General features: G+C 49.9%; 1 protein-coding gene across 1 annotated transcript in view; it reads left to right on the top strand.

Moving 5' to 3' along the window:
* Positions 1 to 20,822, top strand: part of LOC121544205 (attractin-like) — a 53,237-nt gene extending 32,415 nt beyond the window's left edge. The window contains exons 4-5 of the mRNA XM_041854122.1: positions 11,720 to 11,834; positions 20,645 to 20,822. Coding sequence (XP_041710056.1) covers positions 11,720 to 11,834; positions 20,645 to 20,769 — 240 coding nt within the window. The 3' untranslated portion in view covers positions 20,770 to 20,822. The remainder of the gene's footprint in view (positions 1 to 11,719; positions 11,835 to 20,644) is intronic.
* Positions 20,823 to 23,252: the final 2,430 nt, after the last annotated feature.

Below are 23,252 nucleotides of genomic sequence, written 5' to 3' on the forward strand. Positions count from 1 at the left end.
TACACCACCGCCGGTAGCCTACCCTCTACTAGGACTACACCACCGCCGGTAGCCTACCCTCCACTAGGACTACACCACCGCCGGTAGCCTACCCTCCACTAGGACTACACCACCGCCGGTAGCCTACCCCTCCACTAGGACTACACCACCGCCGGTAGCCTACCCTCCACTAGGAATACACCACCGCCCGGTAGCCTACCCTCCACTAGGACTACACCACCGCCGGTAGCCTACCCTCCACTAGGACTACACCACCGCCGGTAGCCTACCCTCCACTAGGACTACACCACCGCGGTAGCCTACCTCTACTAGGACTACACCACCGCCGGTAGCCTACCCTCCACTAGGACTACACCACCGCCGGTAGCCTACCCTCCACTAGGAATACACCACCGCCGGTAGCCTACCCTCCACTAGGCATACACCACCGCCGGTAGCCTACCCTCCACTAGGACTACACCACCGCTGGTAGCCTACCCTCCACTAGGACTACACCACGGCCGGTAGCCTACCCTCCACTAGGAATACACCACCGCCGGTAGCCTACCCTCCACTAGGACTACACCACCGCCGGTAGCCTACCCTCCACTAGGACTACACCACCGCCGGTAGCCTACCCTCCACTAGGACTACACCATCGCCGGTAGCCTACCCTCCACTAGTACTACACCACCGCCGGTAGCCTACCCTCCACTAGGACTACACCACCGCCGGTAGCCTACCCTCCACTAGGAATACACCACCGCCGGTAGCCTACCCTCCACTAGGACTACACCACCGCCGGTAGCCTACCCTCCACTAGGACTACACCACCGCCGGTAGCCTACCCTCCACTAGGACTACACCACCGCCGGTAGCCTACCCTCCACTAGGAATACACCACTGCCGGTAGCCTACCCTCCACTAGGACTACACCACCGCCGGTAGCCTACCCTCCACTAGGAATACACCACCGCCGGTAGCCTACCCTCCACATACACCACCGCCGGTAGCCTACCCTCTACTAGGACTACACCACTGCCGGTAGCCTACCCTCCACTAGGAATACACCACCGCCGGTAGCCTACCCTCCACATACACCACCGCCGGTAGCCTACCCTCTACTAGGACTACACCACCGCCGGTAGCCTACCCTCCACTAGGAATACACCACCGCGGTAGCCTACCCTCCACATACACCACCGCCGGTAGCCTACCCTCTACTAGGACTACACCACCGCCGGTAGCCTACCCTCCACTAGGACTACACCACCGCCGGTAGCCTACCCTCCACATACACCACCGCCGGTAGCCTACCCTCTACTAGGACTACACCACCGCCGGTAGCCTACCCTCCACTAGGACTACACCACCGCCGGTAGCCTACCCTCCACTAGGACTACACCACCGCCGGTAGCCTACCCTCCACTAGGACTACACCACCGCCGGTAGCCTACCCTCTACTAGGACTACACCACCGCCGGTAGCCTACCCTCCACTAGGACTACACCACCGCCGGTAGCCTACCCTCCACTAGGACTACACCACCGCCGGTAGCCTACCCTCCACATACACCACCGCGGTAGTCTACCCTCCACATACACCACCGCCGGTAGTCTACCCTCCACTAGGACTACACCACCGCCGGTAGCCTACCCTCCACTAGGAATACACCACCGCCAGTCTACCCTCCACTAGGAATACACCACCGCGCAGTCTACCCTCCACTAGGAATACACCACCGCCGGTAGCCTACCCTCCACTAGACTACACCACCGCCGGTAGCCTACCCTCCACTAGGACTACACCACCGCCGGTAGCCTACCCTCTACTAGGACTACACCACCGCCGGAGCCTTCACCCTCCACTAGGACTACACCACCGCCGGTAGCCTACCCTCCACTAGGACTACACCACCGCCGGTAGCCTACCCTCCACTAGGAATACACCACCGCCGGTAGCCTACCCTCCACTAGGAATACACCACCGCCGGTAGCCTACCCTCCACTAGGCATACACCACCGCCGGTAGCCTACCCTCTACTAGGACTACACCACCGCCGGTAGCCTACCCTCCACTAGGAATACACCACCGCCGGTAGCCTACCCTCCACTAGGAATACACCACCGCCGGTAGCCTACCCTCTACTAGGACTACACCACCGCCGGTAGCCTACCCTCCACATACACCACCGCCGGTAGCCTACCCTCCACTAGGACTACACCACCGCCGGTAGCCTACCCTCCACTAGGAATACACCACCGCCGGTAGCCTACCCTCCACATACACCACCGCCGGTAGCCTACCCTCTACTAGGACTACACCACTGCCGGTAGCCTACCCTCCACTAGGAATACACCACCGCGGTAGCCTACCTCCACATACACCACCGCGGTAGCCTACCCTCTACTAGGGACTACACCACCGCGGTAGCCTACCCTCCACTAGGAATACACCACCGCCGGTAGCCTACCCTCCACATACACCACCGCCGGTAGCCTACCCTCTACTAGGACTACACCACCGCCGGTAGCCTACCCTCCACTAGGACTACACCACCGCGGTAGCCTACCCTCCACTAGGAATACACCACCGCTGGTAGCCTACCTCCACTAGGCATACACCACCGCCGGTAGCCTACCCTCTACTAGGACTACACCACCGCCGGTAGCCTACCCTCCACTAGGAATACACCACCGCCGTAGCCTACCCTCCACTAGGAATACACCACCGCCGGTAGCCTACCTCTACTAGGACTACACCACCGCCGGTAGTCTACCCTCCACATACACCACCGCCGGTAGCCTACCTCTACTAGGACTACACCACCGCGGTAGCCTACCCTCCACTAGGACTACACCACCGCCGGTAGCCTACCCTCCACTAGGACTACACCACCGCGGTAGCCTACCCTCCACTAGGACTACACCACCGCCGTAGCCTACCCTCTACTAGGACTACACCACCGCCGGTAGCCTACCCTCCACTAGGACTACACCACCGCCGGTAGCCTACCCTCCACTAGGACTACACCACCGCCGGTAGCCTACCCTCCACTAGGACTACACCACCGCCGGTAGCCTACCCTCCACATACACCACCGCGGTATGCCTCCACATACACCACCGCCGGTAGCCTACCCTCCACTAGGACTACACCACCGCCGGTAGCCTACCCTCCACTAGGAATACACCACCGCCGGTAGCCTACCCTCCACTAGGAATACACCACCGCCGGTAGTCTACCCTCCACTAGGAATACACCACCGCGGTAGCCTACCCTCCACTAGGACTACACCACCGCGGTAGCCTACCCTCCACTAGGACTACACCACCGCCGGTAGCCTACCTCTACTAGGACTACACCACCGCCGTAGCCTACCCTCCACTAGGACTACACCACCGCCGGTAGCCTACCCTCCACTAGGACTACACCACCGCCGTAGCCTACCCTCCACTAGGAATACACCACCGCCGGTAGCCTACTCCTCCACTAGGAATACACCACCGCCGGTAGCCTACCCTCCACTAGGCATACACCACCGCCGGTAGCCTACCCTCTACTAGGACTACACCACCGCCGGTAGCCTACCCTCCACTAGGAATACACCACCGCCGGTAGCCTACCCTCCACTAGGAATACACCACCGCCGGTAGCCTACCCTCTACTAGGACTACACCACCGCCGGTAGCCTACCCTCCACATACACCACCGCCGGTAGCCTACCCTCCACTAGGACTACACCACCGCCGGTAGCCTACCCTCCACTAGGAATACACCACCGCGGTGTAGCCTACCCTCCACATACACCACCGCGGTAGCCTACCCTCCACTAGGAATACACCACCGCCGGTAGCCTACCTCCACTAGGGAATACACCACCGCCGGTAGCTCACCCTCCACTAGGAATACACCACCGCCGGTAGCCTACCCTCCACTAGGCATACACCACCGCGGTAGTCTACCCTCTACTAGGACTACACCACCGCCGGTAGCCTACCTCCACTAGGAATCACACCACCGCCGGTAGCCTACCTCCACTAGGAATACACCACCGCCGGTAGCCTACCCTCCACTAGGAATACACCACCGCCGGTAGTCTACCCTCCACTAGGAATACACCACCGCCGCGTCTACCCTCCACTAGGCATACCACCGCCGGTAGCCTACCCTCTACTAGGACTACACCACCGCCGGTAGCCTACCCTCCACTAGGAATACACCACCGCCGGTAGCCTACCCTCCACTAGGAATACACCACCGCCGGTAGCCTACCCTCCACTAGGAATACACCACCGCCGGTAGCCTACCCTCCACTAGGACTACACCACCGCCGGTAGCCTACCCTCTACTAGGACTACACCACCGCGGTAGCCTACCCTCCACATACACCACCGCGGTAGCCTACCCTCCACATACACCACCGCCGGTAGCCTACCCTCCACTAGGAATACACCACCGCCGTAGCCTACCTCTCCACATACACCACCGCGGTAGTCTACCCTCCACATACACCACCGCGGTAGCTACCCTCCACATACACCACCGCGGTAGCCTACCCTCCACATACACCACCGCTGTAGCCTACCCTCCACTAGGACTACACCACCGCCGTAGCCTACCCTCCACTAGGAATACACCACCGCCGGTAGCCTACCTCCACTAGGAATACACCACCGCCGGTAGCCTACCCTCCACTAGGACTACACCACCGCCGGTAGCCTACCCTCCACTAGGACTACACCACCGCCGGTAGCCTACCCTCCACATACACCACCGCCGGTAGCCTACCCTCCACATACACCACCGCCGGTAGCCACCCTCCACTAGGAATACACCACCGCCGGTAGTCTACCCTCCACTAGGAATACACCACCGCCGGTAGTCTACCCTCCACTAGGACTACACCACCGCCGGTAGTCTACCCTCCACTAGTACTACACCAACGCCGGTAGCCTACCCTCCACTAGGAATACACCACCGCCGGTAGCCTACCCTCCACATACACCACCGCCGGTAGCCTACCCTCCACTAGGACTACACCACTGCCGGTAGCCTACCCTCCACATACACCACCGCCGGTAGTCTACCCTCTACTAGGAATACACCACCGCCGGTAGCCTACCCTCCACTAGGAATACACCACCGCCGGTAGCCTACCCTCCACATACACCACCGCCGGTAGCCTACCCTCCACTAGGAATACACCACCGCCGGTAGCCTACCCTCTACTAGGAATACACCACCGCCGGTAGCCTACCCTCTCAGTCGAGGCAATTTTACACACATGAACACACTCATAACGGGTAGCTACATTCAATATAATACATGAGTTGAATCAAAACATGTTTACACCCTAATTCATGAGTTAATGCTTGGAGTCTTCACAGATCATCACATAAAATACTACCTTTCTTTCCGTAACAATTCAATTCGAACATTGAACCTAAACCCTGTACGAATCATGGATCTTGGAGAACTCTGAAAATGTGTAACTATGCCTACGTAACTTTTCATTATGTTTCATTTACATTTACATAATTTAGCAGACTCTCTTATCCAGAGCGACTTACAAATTGGTGCATTCAACTTATGATAGCCTGTGGGACAACCACTTTTTTTCTTCTTTTTTTTGTTTTTGTATTGTTTTTGTTTTTTAGAGGGGGTGGGGTAGGGGGGGTAGAAGGATTACTTTATACTATTCCAGGTATTCCTTAAAGAGGTGGGGTTTCAAGTGTCTCCGGAAGGTGGTCAGTGACTCCGCTGTCCTGGCGTCTTGGGGGAGCTTGTTCCACCATTGGGGTGCCAGAGAAGCAAATAGCTTTGACTGGGCTGAGCGGGAACTGTGCTTCTGTAGAGGTAGGGGAGCTAGCAGGCCAGAGGTGGATGAACGTAGTGCCCTCGTTTGGGTGTAGGGTCTGATCAGAGCCTGAAGGTAAGGAGGTGCCGTTCCCCTCACAGATCCGTAGGCAAGCACCTCACACAATGAGTTGTCAACCGTGATGGCGAGATCATGGAACGGGCAGTCCTTCCCCGGGAGGAAGAGCAGCTCCGTCTTGCCGAGGTTCAGCTTGAGGTGGTGATCCGACATCCACACTGATATGTCTGCCAGACATGCAGAGATGCGATTCGCCACCTGGTTATCAGAAGGGGGAAAGGAGAAAATTAATTGTGTGTCGTCTGCGTAGCATTGATAGGAGAGACCATGTGAGGATATGACAGAGCCAAGTGACTTGGTGTATAGAGAGAATAGGAGAGGGCCTAGAACTGAGTCCTGGGGGACACCAGTGGTGAGAGCACGTGGTGCGGAGACAGATTCTTGCCACGCCACCTGGTAGGAGCGACCTGTCAGGTAGGACGCAATCCAAGAGTGAGCCGCGCCGGAGATGCCCAGCTCGGAGAGGGTGGAGAGGAGGATCTGATGGTTCACAGTATCAAAGGCAGCAGACAGGTCTAGAAGGACAAGAGCAGAGGAGAGAGAGTTAGCTTTAGCAGTGCGGAGAGCCTCCGTGACACAGAGAAAAGCAGTCTCAGTTGAATGACCAGTCTTGAAACCTGACTGGTTTGGATCAAGAAGGTCATTCTGAGAGAGATAGGTGTGACTGTCCAATAGATGCTCCTGCCCTCTCCCCACTAACCCCCTCCCTCCCTCCCTCCTCCCTCCCTCCCTCCCTCCCTCCCTCCCTCCAGTTCGGGGTTATAGTCTCTTGGGCGGGGGCAGGGGCAGGCAGGGGGTGTGGTCAGATACAGGTGGAGGGCTGTGCGGAAGGTTGTTGCTTCCTGTTCCTCAGACCACCTGACTTCTCCTTGTAACCAAGACACATCTGCTGGGACACATCCACCAGGGCCGAGGCCACCGTTAGCCCTACACAGAGACAGAGACAGGAAGGGCTGTATTAGTAACAGGAAGTGATGTATAACTAACAGGATATGGTGTAACCAAGACACATCTGCTGGGACACGTCTAGGGCATTGGCCACCATTAGACCTACAGACAGACAGGATCAACAGGTTAGACAGGATCAACAGGTTAGTAACATATCTATTAGGGTACAGGCCCCCATATTAGACCTACAGACAGACAGGATCAACAGGTTAGTAACATATCTATTAGGGTACAGGCCCCCATATTAGACCTACAGACAGACAGGATCAACAGGTTAGTAACATATCTATTAGGGTACAGGCCCCCATATTAGACCTACAGACAGACAGGATCAACAGGTTAGTAACATATCTATTGGGTACAGGCCCCCATATTAGACCTACAGACAGACAGGATCAACAGGTTAGTAACATATCTATTAGGTACAGGCCCCCATATTAGACCTACAGACAGACAGGATCAACAGGTTAGTAACATATCTATTAGGGTACAGGCCCCCATATTAGACCTACAGACAGACAGGATCAACAGGTTAGTAACATATCTATTAGAGTACAGGCCCCCATATTAGACCTACAGACAGACAGGATCAACAGGTTAGTAACATATCTATTAGGTTACAGGCCCCCATATTAGACCTACAGACAGACAGGATCAACAGGTTAGTAACATATCTATTAGAGTACAGGCCCCCATATTAGACCTACAGACAGACAGGATCAACAGGTTAGTAACATATCTATTAGGGTACAGGCCCCCATATTAGACCTACAAACAGACAGGATCAACAGGTTAGTAACATATCTATTAGGGTACAGGCCCCCATATTAGACCTACAGACAGACAGGATCAACAGGTTAGTAACATATCTATTAGGGTACAGGCCCCCATATTAGACCTACAGACAGACAGGATCAACAGGTTAGTAACATATCTATTAGGGTACAGGCCCCCATATTAGACCTACAGACAGACAGAATCAACAGGTTAGTAACATATCTATTAGGTACAGGCCCCCATATTAGACCTACAGACAGACAGGATCAACAGGTTAGTAACATATCTATTAGGGTACAGGCCCCCATATTAGACCTACAGACAGACAGGATCAACAGGTTAGTAACATATCTATTAGGGTACAGGCCCCCATATTAGACCTACAGACAGACAGGATCAACAGGTTAGTAACATATCTATTAGGGTACAGGCCCCCATATTAGACCTACAGACAGACAGGATCAACAGGTTAGTAACATATCTATTAGGGTACAGGCCCCCATATTAGACCTACAGACAGACAGGATCAACAGGTTAGTAACATATCTATTAGGGTACAGGCCCCCATATTAGACCTACAGACAGACAGGATCAACAGGTTAGTAACATATCTATTAGGTACAGGCCCCATATTAGACCTACAGACAGACAGGATCAACAGGTTAGTAACATATCTATTAGGGTACAGGCCCCCATATTAGACCTACAGACAGACAGGATCAACAGGTTAGTAACATATCTATTAGGGTACAGGCCCCCATATTAGACCTACAGACAGACAGGATCAACAGGTTAGTAACATATCTATTAGGGTACAGGCCCCCATATTAGACCCACAGACAGACAGGATCAACAGGTTAGTAACATATCTATTAGGGTACAGGCCCCATATTAGACCTACAGACAGACAGGATCAACAGGTTAGTAACATATCTATTAGGGTACAGGCCCCCATATTAGACCTACAGACAGACAGGATCAACAGGTTAGTAACATATCTATTAGGTACAGGCCCCCATATTAGACCTACAGACAGACAGGATCAACAGGTTAGTAACATATCTATTAGGGTACAGGCCCCCATATTAGACCTACAAACAGACAGGATCAACAGGTTAGTAACATATCTATTAGGGTACAGGCCCCCATATTAGACCTACAGACAGACAGGATCAACAGGTTAGTAACATATCTATTAGGGTACAGGCCCCCATATTAGACCTACAGACAGACAGGATCAACAGGTTAGTAACATATCTATTAGGGTACAGGCCCCCATATTAGACCTACAGACAGACAGAATCAACAGGTTAGTAACATATCTATTAGGGTACAGGCCCCCATATTAGACCTACAGACAGACAGGATCAACAGGTTAGTAACATATCTATTAGGGTACAGGCCCCCATATTAGACCTACAGACAGACAGGATCAACAGGTTAGTAACATATCTATTAGGGTACAGGCCCCCATATTAGACCTACAGACAGACAGGATCAACAGGTTAGTAACATATCTATTAGGGTACAGGCCCCCATATTAGACCTACAGACAGACAGGATCAACAGGTTAGTAACATATCTATTAGGGTACAGGCCCCCATATTAGACCTACAGACAGACAGGATCAACAGGTTAGTAACATATCTGTTAGGGTACAGGCCCCCATATTAGACCTACAGACAGACAGGATCAACAGGTTAGTAACATATCTATTAGGGTACAGGCCCCCATATTAGACCTACAGACAGACAGGATCAACAGGTTAGTAACATATCTATTAGGGTACAGGCCCCCATATTAGACCTACAGACAGACAGGATCAACAGGTTAGTAACATATCTATTAGGTACAGGCCCCCCATATTAGACCTACAGACAGACAGGATCAACAGGTTAGTAACATATCTATTAGGGTACAGGCCCCCCATATTAGACCTACAGACAGACAGGATCAACAGGTTAGTAACATATCTATTAGGGTACAGGCCCCCATATTAGACCTACAGACAGACAGGATCAACAGGTTAGTAACATATCTATTAGGGTACAGGCCCCCATATTAGACCTACAGACAGACAGGATCAACAGGTTAGTAACATATCTATTAGGTACAGGCCCCCATATTAGACCTACAGACAGACAGGATCAACAGGTTAGTAACATATCTATTAGGGTACAGGCCCCCATATTAGACCTACAGACAGACAGGATCAACAGGTTAGTAACATATCTATTAGGGTACAGGCCCCCCATATTAGACCTACAGACAGACAGGATCAACAGGTTAGTAACATATCTATTAGGGTACAGGCCCCCATATTAGACCTACAGACAGACAGGATCAACAGGTTAGTAACATATCTATTAGGGTACAGGCCCCCATATTAGACCTACAGACAGACAGGATCAACAGGTTAGTAACATATCTATTAGGGTACAGGCCCCCATATTAGACCTACAGACAGACAGGATCAACAGGTTAGTAACATATCTATTAGGGTACAGGCCCACATATTAGACCTACAGACAGACAGGATCAACAGGTTAGTAACATATCTATTAGGGTACAGGCCCCCATATTAGACCTACAGACAGACAGGATCAACAGGTTAGTAACATATCTATTAGAGTACAGGCCCCCATATTAGACCTACAGACAGACATGATCAACAGGTTAGTAACATATCTATTAGGGTACAGGCCCCCATATTAGACCTACAGACAGACAGGATCAACAGGTTAGTAACATATCTATTAGGGTACAGGCCCCCATATTAGACCTACAGACAGACAGGATCAACAGGTTAGTAACATATCTATTAGGGTACAGGCCCCCATATTAGACCTACAGACAGACAGGATCAACAGGTTAGTAACATATCTATTAGGGTACAGGCCCCCATATTAGACATACAGACAGACAGGATCAACAGGTTAGTAACATATCTATTAGGTTACAGGCCCCCATATTAGACCTACAGACAGACAGGATCAACAGGTTAGTAACATATCTATTAGGTTACAGGCCCCCATATTAGACCTACAGACAGACAGGATCAACAGGTTAGTAACATATCTATTAGGGTACAGGCCCCATATTAGACCTACAGACAGACAGGATCAACAGGTTAGTAACATATCTATTAGAGTACAGGCCCCCATATTAGACCTACAGACAGACAGGATCAACAGGTTAGTAACATATCTATTAGGTACAGGCCCCCATATTAGACCTACAGACAGACAGGATCAACAGGTTAGTAACATATCTATTAGAGTACAGGCCCCCATATTAGACCTACAGACAGACAGGATCAACAGGTTAGTAACATCTCTATTAGAGTACAGGCCCCCATATTAGACCTAAAGACAGACAGGATCAACAGGTTAGTAACATATCTATTAGGGTACAGGCCCCCATATTAGACCTACAGACAGACAGGATCAACAGGTTAGTAACATATCTATTAGAGTACAGGCCCCCATATTAGACCTACAGACAGACAGACAACAAATGATGTATTAGCAACAGGAAGTGATGTATTAGGACAACTATGTTTATCACTAACCAAACTGGGCCTTAGGATACAGTGGTGGCTGGTGGCACTTTAATTCAGAAGACGGTAGCCATTGCAGAATTTAACAAGTAGGATTAGTGTTGCACTGTATACCGAAACTCGATACTTAAACATGATAAATGGTTCGGGACTAGAATTTCTGTTACTTTCGGTACTTCTGTCAAATGTGTCTCACGTCGTATACTGATTGAGAGAGGATCAAGACTGTCTGTCATCGCAGCCTTCTCTTGCCTGCTTCACTAACTGCTGTCGAGGAACCACTGCACTGGTGGTCTGGGCTGCATCATGTTCGGCTGCACAGAAGTTAACAGAACAGCAGCTGAGCTTATCTGTCTTGATCAAGTGGCATTCTGGGACTTTGGCTGATACAGCTTTATCCTTTCCATTAGCATTATTTTAACCATTAATATTGTTGTATTTAGGGGAGCTAACGTCTCCTCACTCACCCGTAATTCACACCATGCTCTAATATCTCTATGTATCTCTCTCCTGTCCAGACAGTCCCCAAGCCCATCGCCCTGGAGCCGTGTTTTGGGAACAAGGCTGCTGTCCTCTCCATCTTTGTCCGTTTACCCAGAGGCACCGGGGGCATCCCCCCGCCCGGTCAGTCTGGTAAGGTCTCTCTCTTTATCCTCCTTCTGTCCATGTTTTTGTTTCTCTCTCTCTCTCTTTCTCTCTCTCTCTCTCTGTCAATTCAATTCAATGTAAGGGCTTTATTGGCATGGGAAACGTATGTCTGCATTGCCAAAGCAAGGGAAATAGATTAACAAAGTGAAATAAACAATAAATATTAACAGTAAACATTACACTCAGAAGTTCCAAAAGAATAAAGACATTTCAAATGTCATATTATGTCTATATACAGTGTTGTAATGATGTGCAAATAGTTAAAGTACAAATGGGAAAATAAATAAACATAAATATGGGTTGTATTTACAATGGTGTTTGTTCTTCACTGGTTGCCCTTTTCTTGTGGCAACAGGTCACAAATCTTGCTGCTGTGATGGCACACTGTGGTTTTTCACCCAGTAGATAAGGGAGTTTATCCAAATTGGTTTTGTTTTCAAATTCTTTGTGGATCTGTGTAATCTGAGGGAAATATGTGTCTCTAATATGGTCATACATTTGTCAGGAGGTTAGGAAGTGCAGCTCAGTTTCCACCTCATATTGTGGGCAGTGTGCACATAGCCTGTCTCTCTATCTGTCTGTCAGTATACTCCAGGCTTTCATTAATTACATTGTCTCTGTTGTAACCAAACTGTGCATCTGGAGCTCCCAGAGGTGTCTTCCCCGAATCTTCCCCCTGACTCCCCCCAGTCTGTCTCCCCCCCGTCTGTCTCCCCCCCAGTCTGTCTCCCCCCCCGTCTGTCTCCCCCCGTCTGTCTCCCCCCGTCTGTCTCCCCCCGTCTGTCTCCCCCCAGTCTGTCTTCCCGCTGTCTGTCTCCCCCAGTCTGTCTCCCCCAGTCTGTCTCCCCCCGTCTGTCTCCCCCCGTCTGTCTCCCCGTCTGTCTCCCCCCGTCTGTCTCCCCCCCAGTCTGTCTCCCCCCGTCTGTCTCCCCCAGTCTGTCTCCCCCCGCCTGTCTCCCCCCGTCTGTCTCCCCCGTCTGTCTCCCCCCGTCTGTCTCCCCCCGCCTGTCTCCCCCCGTCTGTCTCCCCCCTGTCTGTCTCCCCCTGTCTGTCTCCCCCCGTCTGTCTTCCCCCAGTCTCCACCCTATCTCCCCCTTGTCTGTCTCCCCCCGTTTGTCTCCCCCCGTTTGTCTCCCCCCGTCTGTCTCCCCCAGTCTCTCCCCAGTCTCTCCCCTGTCTACTTTTCCTAGGGTCCAGCAAAATGAAAGCAGTTTATACCATTTTAAAAACATTACAATACATTCACAATAGATTTTACAACACACTAAGTGTGTTCCCTCAGGCCTCTACTCTACTACCACATATCTACAACACAGAATCCATGTGTACGTGTGTTTATAGTGCGTATGTTATCATGTGTTTGTATGCATGTGTTTGTGTCTCTTCACAGTCCCCGCTGTTCCATAAGGTGTATTTTTATCTGTTTTTTAAATCTAATTTTACTGCTTGCATCAGTTTCCTGATGTGGAATAGAGTTCCATGTAGTCATGGCTCTATGTAGTACTGTGCTCCTCCCATAGATTGACATGCATTTATTAATATTAGCTCTCTGTGTACATCTAAAAGCCATTAATACTAACCGTGCGACAAAACTAGAAGCATGTAGGACCTGCCTTGTTGATAGTGTTGTTAAGAAGGCAGGATAGCGCTTTATTATGGACAGACTTCTCCCCATCTTAGCTACTGTTGTATCAATATGTTTTGACCATGACAGTTTACAATCCAGGGTTACTCCAAGCAGTTTAGTCACTTTTCTAGTAGGCTTAAATTGAAGTTATGGCAAATAGGAGTGGCAACATCATTTTCCATCCAAGTTTATCAGACCCCGGTGGCTTGTCATTGTTAATAGACAACAATACATTTTTTCACCTCTTCCACACTGACTTTACGGAATTCAAAATTACAATTCCTTGTCTTTCATAATTTGGTCAGATATATACTTGGATGTGTAGTGTCAGCATTTGTCATGCTAAGTTTGCAATATAATCATATATATTTATATATATAAATATACAGTTGAAGTCGGAAGTTTACATACACCTTAGCCAAATACGTTTAAACTCAGTTTTTCACAATTCCTGACATTTAATCCTAGTAAAAATTCCCTGTCTTAGGTCAGTTAGGATCACCACTTTATTTTAAGAATGTGAAATGTCAGAATAATAGGAGAGAGAATGATTTATTTCAGCTTTTATTTCTTTCATCACATTCCCAGTGGGTCAGAAGTTTACATACACTCAATTAGAATTAGGTAGCATTGCCTTTAAATTGTTTAACTTGGGTCAAATGTTTCGGGTAGCCTTCCACAAGCTTCCACAAGTTGGGTGAATTTTGGCCCATTCCTCCTGACAGAGCTGGTGTAACTGAGTCAGGTTTGTAGGCCTCCTTGCTCGCACACGCTTTTCCAGTTCTGCCCACACATTTTCTATAGGATTGAGGTCAGGGCTTTGCGATGGCCACTCCAATACCTTGACTTTGTTGTCCTTAAGCCATTTTGCCACAACTTTGGAAGTATGCTTGGGGTCGTTGTCCATTTGGAAGACCCATTTGCGACCAAGCTTTAACTTCCTGACTGATGTCTTGAGATGTTGCTTCAATATATCCACATAATTTTCCTTCCTCATGATGCCATCTATTTTGTGAAGTGCACCAGTCCCTCCTGCAGCAAAGCACCCCCACAGCATGATGCTGCCACCCCCGTGGTTCACGGTAGGGATGGTGTTCTTCGTCTTGCAAGCCAACCCCTTTTTCCTCCAAACATAACGATGGTCATTATGGCCGTCTGATTTTTGTTTCATCAGACCAGAGGACATTTTTCATAAAAGTACGATCTTTGTCCCCATGTGCAGTTGCAAACTGTAGTCTGGCTTTTTTATGGCGTTTTTGGAGCAGTGGCTTCTTCCTTGCTGAGCGGCCTTTCAGGTTATGTCGATATAGGACTCGTTTTACTGTGGATATAGATACTTTTGTACCTGTTTCCTCCAGCATCTTCACAAGGTCCTTTGCTGTTGTTCTGGGATTGATTTGCACTTTTCGCACCAAAGTACGTTCATCTCTAGGAGACAGAACAGAACGCGTCTCCTTCCTGAGAAGTATGACGGCTGCGTGGTCCCATGGTGTTTATACTTGCGTACTATTGTTTGTACAGATGAACCTGGTACCTTCAGGCGTTTGGAAATTGCTCCCAGAAGGATGAACCAGACTTGTGGAGGTCTACAATTTTTTTTCTGAGGTCTTGGCTGATTTCTTTTGATTTTCCCATGATGTCAAGCAAAGAGTCACTGAGTTTGAAGGTAGGCCTTGAAATACATCGACAGATACACCTCCAATTGACTCAAATGATGTCAATTAGCCTATCAGAAGCTTCTAAAGCCATGACATCATTTTCTGGAATTTTCCAAGCTGTTTAAAGGCACAGTCAACTTAGTGTATGTAAACTTGAATTATAAGTGAAATAATCTGTCTGTAAACTCTTGTTGTAAAAATTACTTGTCATGCACAATGTAGACGTCCTAACCGACTTGCCAAAACTATAGTTTGTTAACAAGATATTTGTGGAGAGGTTGAAAAACAAGTTTTAATGACTCCAATCTAAGTGTATGTAAACTTCCGACTTCAACTGTATGTATGTAGATACAGTTGAAGTCGGAAGTTTACATACACTTAGGTTGGAGTCATTAAAACTTGTTTTTCAACCACTCCACAGACATTCATGTATTTAATTAATCCTAACTGCAGACATTAGTGTATTTAATTCATCCTAACTGCAGAAAATCATGTATTTAATTCATCCTAACTGCAGACATTCATATATTTAAATCATCCTAACTGTATTTAATGAGTCCAGCCCAGAGCCCAGAGGCTTTAATTCATCCTAACTGTATTTAATGAGTCCAGCCCAGAGCCCAGAGGCTTTAATTCATCCTAACTGTATTTAATGAGTCCAGCCCAGAGCCCAGAGGCTTTAATTCATCCTAACTGTATTTAATGAGTCCAGCCCAGAGCCCAGAGGCTTTAATTCATCCTAACTGTATTTAATGAGTCCAGCCCAGAGCCCAGCGGCTTTAATTAATTAATAATGTAATGCTTTATATCCTACTTAGTGTTGTCATGATACCAGAATTTTGACTTCAATACCGATACCAGGTTTAGTATCACGATACTCTATACCATCACGATACTCGATACCATCACGATACTCTATACCATCACGATACTCGATACCATCACGATACTCGATACCATCACGATACTCGATACCATCACGATACTCTAAACCATCACGATACTCTAAACCATCACGATACTCTATACCATCACGATACTGGATACCATCACAATACTCGATACCATCACGATACTCTATACCATCACGATACTCTATACCATCACGATACTCTATACCATCACGATACTCGATACCATCACGATACTCTATACCATCACGATACTCTATACCATCACGATACTCTATACCATCACGATACTCGATACCATCACAATACTCTAAACCATCACAATACTCTATACCGTCACGATACTCTATACCATCACGATACTCGATACCATCACGATACTCGATACCATCAAGATAGTCTATTCCATCAAGATACTCTAAACCATCACGATACTCTATACCATCACGATACTTCATTCCATCACGATACTCTAAACCATCACGATACTTTATTCCATCACGATACTCGATACCATCAAGATGCTCTAAACCATCACGATACTCGATACCATCATGATACTTTATTCCATCACGATACTCTAAACCATCACGATACTCTATACCATCACGATACTCTATACCATCACGATACCAAAAGCTGAAGGCCTACAGTGCCTTGCAAAAGTATTCATCCCCCTTGGAGTTTTTCCTATTTTGTTGCATTACAACCTGTAATTTATATGGATTTTATTTGGATTTCATATAATGGACATACACAAAATAGTCCAAATAGGTGAAGTGAAAGGAAAAAATAATTTGTTTCAAAAAATTCTAAAAGTTAAATAATGGAAAAGTGGTGTGTGCATATGTATTCACCCCCTTTGCTATGAAGCCCCTAAATAACATCTGGTGCAACTAATTACCTTCAGAAGTCACATAATTAGTTAAATAAAGTCCACCTGTGTGCAATTTGTGTCACATGATCTGTCACATGAGCTCAGTATACATACACCTGTTCTGAAAGGCCCCAGCGTCTGCAACACCACTAAGCAAGGGGCACCACCAAGCAAGTGGCACCATGAAGACCAAGGAGCTCTCCAAACAGGTCAGGGACAAAGTTGTGGAGAAGTACAGATCAGGGTTGGGTTATAGAAAAATATCTGAAACTTTGAACATCACACGGAGCACCATTAAATCCATTATTAAAAAATTGAAAGAATATGGCACCACAACAATCCTGCCAAGAGAGGGCCGCCCACCAAAACTCACGGACCAGGCAAGGAGGGCATTAATCAGAGAGGCAACAAAGAGACCAAAGATAACCCTGAAGGAGCTGCAGAGCTCCACAGCGGAGATTGGAGTATCTGTCCATAGGACCACTTTAAGCCGTACACTCCACAGAGCTGGGTTTTACGGAAGAGTGGCCAGAAAAAAAGCCATTGCTTCATGAAAGAAATAAGCAAACACGTTTGGTGTTTGCCAAAAGGCATGTGGGAGACTCCCCAAACATTTGGAAGAAGGTACTCTGGTCAGATGAGACTAAAATTGAGCTTTTTGGCCATCAAGGAAAATGCTATGTCTGGCGCAAACCCAACACCTCTCATCACCCCTAGAACACCATCCCCACAGTGAAGCATGGTGGTGGCAGCATCATGCTGTGGGATGTTTTTCATCGGCAGTGACTGGGAAACTGGTCAGAATTGAAGGAATGCTGGATGTCGCTAAAAACAGGGAAATTCTTGAGGGAAACCTGTTTCAGTCTTCTAGAGATTTGAGACTGGGACAGAGGTTCACCTTCCAGCAGGACAATGACCCTAAGCATACTGCTAAAGCAACACTCGAGTGGTTTAAGGGGAAACATTTAAATGTCTTGGAATGGCCTAGTCAAAGCCCAGACCTCAATCCAATTGAGAATCTGTGGTATGATTTAAAGATTGCTGTACACCAGTGGAACCCATCCAACTTGAAGGAGCTGGAGCAGTTTTGCCTTGAAGAATGGGCAAAAATCCCAGTGGCTAGATGTGCCAAGCTTATAGAGACATACCCCAAGAGACTTGCAGCTGTAATTGCTGCAAAAGGTGGCTCTACAAAATATTGACTTTGGGGGGGGGTGAATAGTTATGCACGCTCAAGTTTTCTGTTTTTTTGTCTTATTTCTTGTTTGTTTCACATGAAAAAATATTTTGCATTTTCAATGTGGTAGGCATGTTGTGTAAATCAAATTATACAAACCCCCCAAAAATCAATTTTAATTCCAGGTTGTAAGGCAACAAAATAGGAAAAATGCCAAGGAGGATGAATACTTTCGCAAGCCACTGTATGTGTCCATTTTGAAAGGATAAAGCTGTATCAGCCAAAGTCCCAGAATGCCACTTGATCAAGACAGATAAGCTCAGCTGCTGTTCTGTTAACTTCTGTGCAGCCGAACATGATGCAGCCCAGACCACCAGTGCAGTGGTTCCTCGACAGCAGTTAGTGAAGCAGGCAAGAGAAGGCTGCGATGACAGACAGTCTTGATCCTCTCTCAATCAGTATACTGACGTGAGACACATTTGACAGAAGTACCGAAAGTAACAGAAATTCTAGTCCCGAACCATTTATCATGTTTAAGTATCGAGTTTCGGTATACAGTGCAACACTAATCCTACTTGTTAAATTCTGCAATGGCTACCGTCTTCTGAATTAAAGTGCCACCAGCCACCACTGTATCCTAAGGCCCAGTTTGGTTAGTGATGAACATAGTTGTCCTAATACATCACTTCCTGTTGCTAATACATCATTTGTTGTCTGTCTGTCTGTAGGTCTAATATGGGGGCCTGTACTCTAATAGATATGTTACTAACCTGTTGATCCTGTCTGTCTGTAGGTCTAATATGGGGGCCTGTACCTAATAGATATGTTACTAACCTGTTGATCCTGTCTGTCTGTAGGTCTAATATGGGGGCCTGTACCTAATAGATATGTTACTAACCTGTTGATCCTGTCTGTCTGTAGGTCTAATATGGGGGCCTGTACTCTAATAGATATGTTACTAACCTGTTGATCCTGTCTGTCTGTAGGTCTAATATGGGGCCTGTACCCTAATTGATATGTTACTAACCTGTTGATCCTGTCTGTCTGTAGGTCTAATATGGGGGCCTGTACTCTAATAGATATGTTACTAACCTGTTGATCCTGTCTGTCTGTAGGTCTAATATGGGGGCCTGTACCTAATAGATATGTTACTAACCTGTTGATCCTGTCTGTCTGTAGGTCTAATATGGGGGCCTGTACCCTAATAGATATGTTACTAACCTGTTGATCCTGTCTGTCTGTAGGTCTAATATGGGGGCCTGTACCTAATAGATATGTTACTAACCTGTTGATCCTGTCTGTCTGTAGGTCTAATATGGGGGCCTGTACCCTAATAGATATGTTACTAACCTGTTGATCCTGTCTGTCTGTAGGTCTAATATGGGGGCCTGTACTCTAATAGATATGTTACTAACCTGTTGATCCTGTCTGTCTGTAGGTCTAATATGGGGGCCTGTACCCTAATAGATATGTTACTAACCTGTTGATCCTGTCTGTCTGTAGGTCTAATATGGGGGCCTGTACTCTAATAGATATGTTACTAACCTGTTGATCCTGTCTGTCTGTAGGTCTAATATGGGGGCCTGTACCCTAATAGATATGTTACTAACCTGTTGATCCTGTCTGTCTGTAGGTCTAATATGGGGGCCTGTACCCTAATAGATATGTTACTAACCTGTTGATCCTGTCTGTCTGTAGGTCTAATATGGGGGCCTGTACCTAATAGATATGTTACTAACCTGTTGATCCTGTCTGTCTGTAGGTCTAATATGGGGCCTGTACCTAATAGATATGTTACTAACCTGTTGATCCTGTCTGTCTGTAGGTCTAATATGGGGGCCTGTACCTAATAGATATGTTACTAACCTGTTGATCCTGTCTGTCTGTAGGTCTAATATGGGGGCCTGTACCTAATAGATATGTTACTAACCTGTTGATCCTGTCTGTCTGTAGGTCTAATATGGGGGCCTGTACCTAATAGATATGTTACTAACCTGTTGATCCTGTCTGTCTGTAGGTCTAATATGGGGGCCTGTACCCTAATAGATATGTTACTAACCTGTTGATCCTGTCTGTCTGTAGGTCTAATATGGGGGCCTGTACTCTAATAGATATGTTACTAACCTGTTGATCCTGTCTGTCTGTAGGTCTAATATGGGGGCCTGTACCCTAATAGATATGTTACTAACCTGTTGATCCTGTCTGTCTGTAGGTCTAATATGGGGGCCTGTACCTAATAGATATGTTACTAACCTGTTGATCCTGTCTGTCTGTAGGTCTAATATGGGGGCCTGTACCTAATAGATATGTTACTAACCTGTTGATCCTGTCTGTCTGTAGGTCTAATATGGGGGCCTGTACCTAATAGATATGTTACTAACCTGTTGATCCTGTCTAACCTGTTGATCCTGTCTGTCTGTAGGTCTAATGGTGGCCAATGCCCTAGACGTGTCCCAGCAGATGTGTCTTGGTTACACCATATCCTGTTAGTTATACATCACTTCCTGTTACTAATACAGCCCTTCCTGTCTCTGTCTCTGTGTAGGGCTAACGGTGGCCTCGGCCCTGGTGGATGTGTCCCAGCAGATGTGTCTTGGTTACAAGGAGAAGTCAGGTGGTCTGAGGAACAGGAAGCAACAACCTTCCGCACAGCCCTCCACCTGTATCTGACCACACCCCCTGCCTGCCCGTGCCCCCGCCCAAGAGACTATAACCCCGAACTGGAGGGAGGGAGGGAGGGAGGGAGGGAGGGGTTAGTGGGGAGAGGGCAGGAGCATCTATTGGACAGTCACACCTTACAGGCTTCCCAACTGACACCTGGGACACCTCGTCGTCAGGAGAAGAGAGGAACCATGGCTTCATAGCTGCTAGAGTAGAGATCTATCTATCTGTCTGTCTGGTGTCCAGCCGGGTGTAACTGGTGCTGCTAACAGTCTCCTATTAGAATCTCTCACACCTTAACACCATGCATGTCAAGACCACACTGCTGCTCTGGTTCATTCCTGTTCGTTCCCCTCTCCTCTCCTCTCCTCTCCTCCTCTCCTCTCCTCTCTCTCCTCTCTCTCCTCTCCTCTCCTCTCCTCTCCTCTCCTCTCTCTCCTCTCCTCTCCTCTCCTCTCCTCTCTCTCCTCTCCTCTCCTCTCCTCTCCTCTCCTCTCCTCTCCTCTCTCTCCTCCCTCCACTCCTCCCACTCCACTCCACTCCTCTCCACCCCCTCTACCCCCTGCCTCCACTCTCTACCCCCTGCCTCCCCTGTCTACCCCTCTACCCCCTGTCTCCCCTCCTCCACCCCACTTCCCCCCTGTCTCCCCTCCTCTCCTCCCCTCTCTACCCCCTGTCTCCCCCTCTACCCCCTGTCTCCCCTCCTCCACCCCCTCTACCCCCTGTCTCCCTCCTCCACCCCCCTACCCCCTGCCTCCCTGTCTACCCCTCTACCCCTGTCTCCCCTCCTCTCCTCCCTCTCTACCCCCTGCCTCCCCCTCTACCCCCTGTCCCCTCCTCCACCCCCCTCTACCCCCTGTCTCCCCTCCTCCTACCCCCTCTACCCCCTGCCTCCCCTGTCTACCCCTCTACCCCCTGCCTCCCTCCTCTCCTCCCCTCTCTACCCCCTGTCTCCCCCTCCACCCCTCTCTACCCCCTGTCTCCCTCCTCCACCCCCTCTACCCCCTGTCTCCCCTCCTCCACCCCCTCTACCCCTGTCCCCTCCTCCACCTCTCTACCCCTGTCTCCCCCCTCTCCTCCCTCTCTACCCCCTGCCTCCCTCTACCCCTGTCTCCCCTCTCCACCCCCTCTACCCCCTGTCTCCCTCTCCTCCCTCTCTACCCCCTGTCTCCCCTCTCCACCCCCTCTACCCCTGCCTCCCCCTCCACCCCCTCTACCCCTGCTCCTTCTCTCCTCCCCCTCTACCCCTGCCTCCCTTCTCCACCCCCTACCCCCTGTCTCCCCTCTCCTCCCTCTCTACCCCCTGTCTCCCCTCTCCACCCCTCTACCCCCTGTCTCCCCTCTCCTCCCCCTCTACCCCTGCCTCCCCTCTCTACCCCCTGTCTCCCTCTCCTCCCCTCTCTACCCCCTTCTCCCCCCTGCCTCCTCCCCCCTCTACCCCCTGTCTCCCTCTCCCCCCTCTCTACCCCCTGCCTCCCTCTCTCCCCCTGTCTCCCTCTCCACCCCCCTCTACCCCTGTCTCCCCTCTCCACCCCCCTCTACCCCCTGTCTCCCCTCTCCACCCCCCTCTACCCCCTGTCTCCCCTCTCCACCCCCTCTACCCCCTGTCTCCCCTCTCCACCCCCTCTACCCCCTGTCTCCCCTCTCCACCCCCTCTACCCCCTGTCTCCCCCTCCTCCCCCTCTACCCCCTGTCTCCCCTCTCCACCCCCTCTACCCCTGTCTCCCCTCCACCCCCTCTACCCCCTGTCTCCCCTCACCCCTCTACCCCCTGTCCCTCACCCCCTCCACCCCCCTCTCTACCCCCTGCCTCCCCCTCCACCCCCTCTACCCCCTGCCTCCCCTCTCCACCCCCTCTACCCCCTGTCTCCCCTCCTCCACCCCTCTCTACCCCCTGCCTCCCCCCTCCACCCCTCTCTACCCCTGCCTCCCCCTCTACCCCCTGCCTCCCCCTCCACCCCCTCTACCCCCTGCCTCCCCCTCCACCCCCTCTACCCCCTGCCTCCCCTCTCCACCCCCTCTCCCCCCTGCCTCCCCTCTCCTCCCTCTCTACCCCCTGCCTCCCCCTCTACCCCCTGCCTCCCTCTCCTCCCCCCTCCCCCTGCCTCCCTCCTCTCCACCCCCTCTACCCCCTGCCTCCCCCTCCACCCCCCTCTACCCCTGCCTCCCCCTCCACCCCCTCTACCCCCTGCCTCCCCTCTCCACCCCCCTCTACCCCCTGCCTCCCCTCTCCACCCCCTCTACCCCCTGCCTCCTCTCTCCTCTCTACCCCCTGCCTCCCCTCTACCCTCTACCCCCTGTCTCCCTCCTCTCCTCCCCCTCTACCCCCTGTCTCCCCTCCTCCACCCCTCTCTACCCCCTGTCTCCCCTCCACCCCCTCTCTACCCCCTGCCTCCCCCTCTACCCCCTGCCTCCCCCTCTACCCCCTGCCTCCCCCTCCTCCCCCTCTACCCCCTGTCTCCCCCCTCTCCTCCCCTCTCTACCCCTGCCTCC

This window comes from Coregonus clupeaformis, chromosome 29, assembly GCF_020615455.1.
Source record: "Coregonus clupeaformis isolate EN_2021a chromosome 29, ASM2061545v1, whole genome shotgun sequence".
NCBI classification, from domain to species: domain Eukaryota; kingdom Metazoa; phylum Chordata; class Actinopteri; order Salmoniformes; family Salmonidae; genus Coregonus; species Coregonus clupeaformis.